Below are 5,764 nucleotides of genomic sequence, written 5' to 3' on the forward strand. Positions count from 1 at the left end.
ATGATGAAATGCATTTGCACATAGTGCTAATGCAAACCATTCAGAAATGGAAGCAATCACAAAAATAAGTAAAAATGTTTTAATCAATTCTTCCTCTGATGAATCAGTGTGTGGAGATCTTTGTATTTAATACAACGTGTGTGTGTGTGTGTGTGTGTGTGTGTGTGAGGTAGACTAGCGGTTAAGAGCATTGGGCCAGTAACTGAAAGTTGCTGGATCGATTTACCGAGCCAACTAGGTGAAAAATCTGTCCCTAATTGCTCCTGTAAGTCTCTTTGCTAAATGACTACAGTGTGTGTGTGTGTAGGCACACCTGATAACAATGCTGCATACTACTGATCCATGACCTGGTGCAGAGGAGGGACATTAGGAAATGGGAATTAAATACTCCAAACTGTTAATAATAGTCTGTGGTCTGAATGTGTGACTCAAAAGCCTTCTGTCCCTTCCTTCTTTCTTCCAGGTCTCTCGTCCTCTCTGAGCAATCCTTCCATCCAGAACTCTCTCCAAAACTCCCAGCTGCACTCGTCCCTCAGCAATCCCTCCATCCAGAACTCTCTCCAAAACTCCCAGCTGCACTCGTCCCTCAGCAATCCCTCCATCCACTCGTCCCTCCGTCTGACGTCCCTCTCCAACCCTCCGCAGGGAGCCATGAGCAGTTCGCCTCGCCGCCGCCCGGCTCCCATCAGTCCCCTCACTCTGTCACCCGGCACCGAGCAACGGCGGGGGCTTTCCAAGCAGCTGTCTCCCACAATGTCCCCCTCACTGTCCCCCATCACACAGGTACACACACAAAAACTCAGGGGGGAAAAAAGAAACGTCCTCTCACTGTCAACTGCATTTATTTTCAGCAAATGTGTAATGTGTAAATACTTGTATGAACATAACAAGATTCAACAACTGAGACATAAACTGAACAAGTTCCACAGACATGTGACTAATAGAAATTGAATAATGTGTCCCTGAACAAAGGGGGGTCAAAATCAAAAGTAACAGTCAGTATCTGGTGTGGCCACCAGCTGCATTAAGTCCTGCAGTGCATCTCCTCCTCATTGGACTGCACCAGATTTGCCAGTTCTTGCTGTGAGATGTTACCCCACTCTTCCACCAAGGCACCTGCAAGTTCCCAGACATTTCTGGGGGGAATGGCCCTAGCCCTCACCCTCCGATCCAACAGGTCCCAGACGTGCTCAATGGTTTGAGCTCCGAGCTCTTCGCTGGCCATAGCCTGTCTTGCATGAAATCACGCACAGAACGAGCAGTATGGCTGGCGTCATTGTCATGCTGGAGGGTCAGGATGAGCCTGCAGGAAGGGTACCACATGAGGGAGGAGGATGTCTTCCCTGTAACGCACAGTGTTGAGATTGCCTGCAATGACAAAAAGCACAGTCCGATGATGCTGTGACACACCACCCCAGACCATGACGGACCCTCCACCTCCAAATCGATCCCACTTGTGTGTTCCTGGTGTAACTCGGTCAGTTGTTGCCATCCTGTACCTGTCCCGCAGGTGTCATGTTCGGATGTACTGATCCTGTGCAGGTGTTACAGGTGGTCTGCCACTGCGAGGATGATCAGCTGTCCGGCCTGTCTCCCTGTAGCGCTGTCTTAGGCATCGCAATTTATTTCCCTGGCCACATGACATAATTTTCTGGAATTTTCTAAGCTGTTTAAAGGCACAATCATCTAAGTGTATGTACATTTCTGACCCACTGGAATTGTGATACAGTGAATTATAAGTGAAATAATCTGTCTGTAAACAATTGTTGGAAAAATTACTTGTGTCATGCACAAAGTAGAGGTCCTAACCGACTTGCCCAAAAATTTGTGGAGTGGTTGAAAAATGAGTTTTAATGACTCCAACCTAAGTGTATGTAAACTTCAGACTTCAACTGTATGAGGGTCTTTCGGAGGGGCTGAGTTAAAGCTCAAACTGCTGTCAGAGTTTGAGAGTTGCGTACTAAACGGATTTCTTGCTGGCCAACAAGTAGGTGATATTAAGCTCGAACTGTGTGCATAACTGCATGCTATAAGATACACGAACTAGCAAACTAACAGCTTTGAGAATCCGTAAAAAAAAAATTAAATGATAATAAATAAAAATACAAATAGATTTAAGTTTACATTTAGATGGATTTATTTACATTTAAGAAGTGTTTTATTTATTAGTACATTTTATAGACTGCAGATGACCTTTATCATGATGCTTTCAGTAGCCCAAGTGGACCATTGGCGTGGATGATTGACTAGCCCACATGGTGTCCAAATCCTCCCTGGTCCGTAGGCCAGTGAGAATGTCGAGCCCTTTCTTCCTGTAACCAGGAAAGACCCTTGAGGTTAGAAACCCCTTGTTGGGAGGTTAACCTGGCAGCTTCATGTATACTGTGTTTTTGGGGAAAGTCCTCAGTGGTTTAAGGCTAACCTGATACGCAGCCAAATAATAGTGCATCTTTTGATTACTCTAATTACATCCCTCCCTTCTCCTTTTCTTAAATCTGACATGACCCCTCCCTCTCTCCCTCTAACCCACCCTCTCTCCCTCTAACCCTCCCTCCCACCCTCTCTCCCTCTAACCCCCCTCCCACCCTCTCTCCCTCTAACCCTCCCTCCCACCCTCTCTCCCTCTAACCCCCCTCCCACCCTCTCTCCCTCTAACCCTCCCTCCCACCATCTCTCCCTCTAACCCTCCCTCCCACCATCTCTCCCTCTAACCCTCCCTCCCACCCTCTCTCCCTCTAACCCCCCTCCCACCCTCTCTCCCTCTAACCCTCCCTCCCACCCTCTCTCCCTCTAACCCCCCTCCCACCCTCTCTCCCTCTAACCCTCCCTCCCACCCTCTCTCCCTCTAACCCCCCTCCCACCCTCTCTCCCTCTAACCCTCCCTCCCACCATCTCTCCCTCTAACCCTCCCTCCCACCATCTCTCCCTCTAACCCTCCCTCCCACCCTCTCTCCCTCTAACCCTCTCTCCCTCTAACCCTCCCTCCCACCCTCTCTCCCTCTAACCCTCCCTCGCACCCTCTCTCCCTCTAACCCTCCCTCGCACCCTCTCTCCCTCTAACCCTCCCTCCCACCATCTCTCCCTCTTAACCCTCCCTCCCACCCGTCCCCCTTCTAACCCTCCCTCCCACCATCTCTCCCTCTAACCCACCCTCTCTCCCTCTAACCCTCCCTCTTTCTTTTCGTCTTTTTTTCAGGGGGTTGCCTTGGACACCAGCAGCTTGCCAATGGAGCCTCCCCCTCCCTACCCTCTCTACCAACAGCTACACCAACAGTCCCAGCATTCAATGGGGCAACAACAACAACGCCAGCAACAACGTCATCATCAGCATCAACAGCAGCCAGTGTCCCCTCTGCAGAACATCTCTCTGGACTTCAACTCTGGTGTAAGTGTTTGTCTGTGTGTCTGGATATGTCTATGTTCTAAAGCCAAATACATATCCAAAAACTGTCTAGAGAAATGTACTACAGCCTAGATGAGTTGAAAAATCATCCCTTTGAACAGTGTATCCTTTTAGGGAAACACTTGTATATGCAGATAGTTTCTCTGAGTCTATGCCCCAATGTTGTATGTCTCATACACTTCTGTTGCTGGCCTAGTGTCTAATGTCAGAGACTGTTGGCATGCTCTGATAAGGAGAGACGGATATTATTCTGCTTCAGTACCACTCCAGACACACACACACACACACACACACACACAGCCACTAGACTCAACCATTTCCTGGAACCCAAATGTTATTTGTCTAACTCTGTAGTCTGTGGTTGATAAACACCAAATTCGTGGAAGGAAGGAAGCAGACCCAAATTCTAAAGAACTAAAAACATCCTTGGTTGCATCACAAATGGAACCCTATTCACATCACAAATGGAACCCTATTCACTACACAGTGCACTACTTCTAACCAGAGCCTTATGGGTAGGGCTCAAAAGAAATGCACTAAATGGTAGCGCTGCTCTATTAGAGCGATTTGTAGGCAGTTAAATGTTACTAACTCGGTAAATCACTGCATTAGACCTGGTAACTAAACTCTCAGAGCACTGTCCATTCTGTCGTCTCCTAATCCACCTCTCCTTCTTCATCTGTCATCTCCTAATCCATTTCTTCTCTCTCTTCATCTGTCTCCTCCTAATCCATCTCTTCTCTCTCTTCATCTGTCTCCTCCTAATCCATCTCTTCTCTCTCTTCATCTGTCTCCTCCTAATCCATCTCTTCTCTCTCTTCATCTGTCGTCTCCTAATCCATCTCTTCATCTGTCGTCTCCTAATCCATCTCTTCATCTGTCGTCTCCTAATCCATCTCTTCATCTGTCTCCTCCTAATCCATCTCTTCTCTCTCTTCATCTGTCTCCTCCTAATCCATCTCTTCTCTCTCTTCATCTGTCTCCTCCTAATCCATCTCTTCTCTCTCTTCATCTGTCTCCTCCTAATCCATCTCTTCTCTCTCCTCATCTGTCTCCTCCTAATCCATCTCTTCTCTCTCCATCTTTCGCTCCCCCATATCTATCTCCATGTTTCTCCATCTCTCCCTCTTCTTCCCACAGCATAACAACATGGCGGCGTTCTTCAATGACCCGTTCATGGACCCACAGTTCTCCAGTCGCCAGGCCAAGGCACTGTCTTACCAGGTAAACCACCGGGGAGAAGTCTCTAGAGAAGGATCCTCCGGAAAGGACTTCATTCCCTCATTCACAGTTAGTATCTGAAGGTTTTTTTTTGTTCAGTGATGGGTTTAGGCCTGCCAAAGTCAATTAAAGGGATAGTTTACTCAAAAATGGCACAAATCGCATCAGCACTGTTTTTGCACTGTTCAGAAAGTGCTTCTTCTTGAAAACTTGACTGCTGACAAGCACAATATTTTGGGACTGTATTAACAATGGACTAATGAGCAAAATACTAAATGATTGTTTGAGAACTATCCCTTTAAAATGTCTTAATTGATGGGTAGAAGTTTTAGGGGTGTAATTGTGGCAACCAGATATTTGTAGTTCTATGATATATCATGTGCTGTGGAGTAATGAACCAAGTCCGCTCAAGAGTATGCTTGGTTTGGTCATTGGTTGGTCATTTGGAATGGTTGTCGATCATTGGTTGGTCATTTGGAATGGTTGTTTGTCATTGATTGGTCATCTGTAATGGTTGTGTTTGACCTTTGCCCCCCCCCCATCACCACCATCTCTTTTCTCTCTCCCCTCCCATCCCTCCTCTCCCACCTCTATCTCTTCCTGCCTCCTCTTCAGTTGGACCAGTTCAGCATGTTGGAGAGTGCAATGAGCCAAATTGCAGGCGGTTCGTGTTTCGACCCATCCTCGCCCTCTTCCTCGCCCCTATACTGCTCGCAGGCCGCCCTCATGGGCCTGGGTGGGAGCCACGGCAACTTGCAGGACCAGCTGCAGCAGATGAGACCCAACAACAACTACAACTGCAGTGGAGGGGTGCCCAATATCATACTGACTGGTAGGTGGAGGGGTGCCCAATATCATACTGACTGGTAGGTGGAGGGGTGCCCAATATCATACTGACTGGTAGGTGGAGGGGTGCCCAATATCATACTGACTAGTAGGTGGAGGGGTGCCCAATATCATACTGACTGGTAGGTGGAGGGGTGCCCAATATCATACTGACTGGTAGGTGGAGGGGTGCCCAATATCATACTGACTGGTAGGTGGAGGGGTGCCCAATATCATACTGACTGGTAGGTGGAGGGGTGCCCAATATCATACTGACTAGTAGGTGGAGGGGTGCCCAATATCATACTGACTAGT

General features: G+C 47.9%; 1 protein-coding gene across 1 annotated transcript; it reads left to right on the forward strand.

Annotated features, from left to right (window-relative positions):
* Positions 1–216: 216 nt before the first annotated feature.
* LOC139401423 (CREB-regulated transcription coactivator 3-like) lies at positions 217–5,490 on the forward strand (the record flags this gene model as incomplete). The annotated part of the gene is made up of 4 exons (XM_071145687.1): positions 217–783; positions 3,197–3,385; positions 4,544–4,693; positions 5,240–5,490. Coding segments are annotated over exons 1-4 (722 nt in total), but the record flags the coding sequence as incomplete, so codon positions are not given.
* Between the last annotated feature and the right edge of the window lie 274 nt (positions 5,491–5,764).

The sequence above is a fragment of the Oncorhynchus clarkii genome, unplaced genomic scaffold (assembly GCF_045791955.1).
Source record: "Oncorhynchus clarkii lewisi isolate Uvic-CL-2024 unplaced genomic scaffold, UVic_Ocla_1.0 unplaced_contig_348_pilon_pilon, whole genome shotgun sequence".
NCBI classification, from domain to species: Eukaryota; Metazoa; Chordata; class Actinopteri; order Salmoniformes; family Salmonidae; genus Oncorhynchus; species Oncorhynchus clarkii.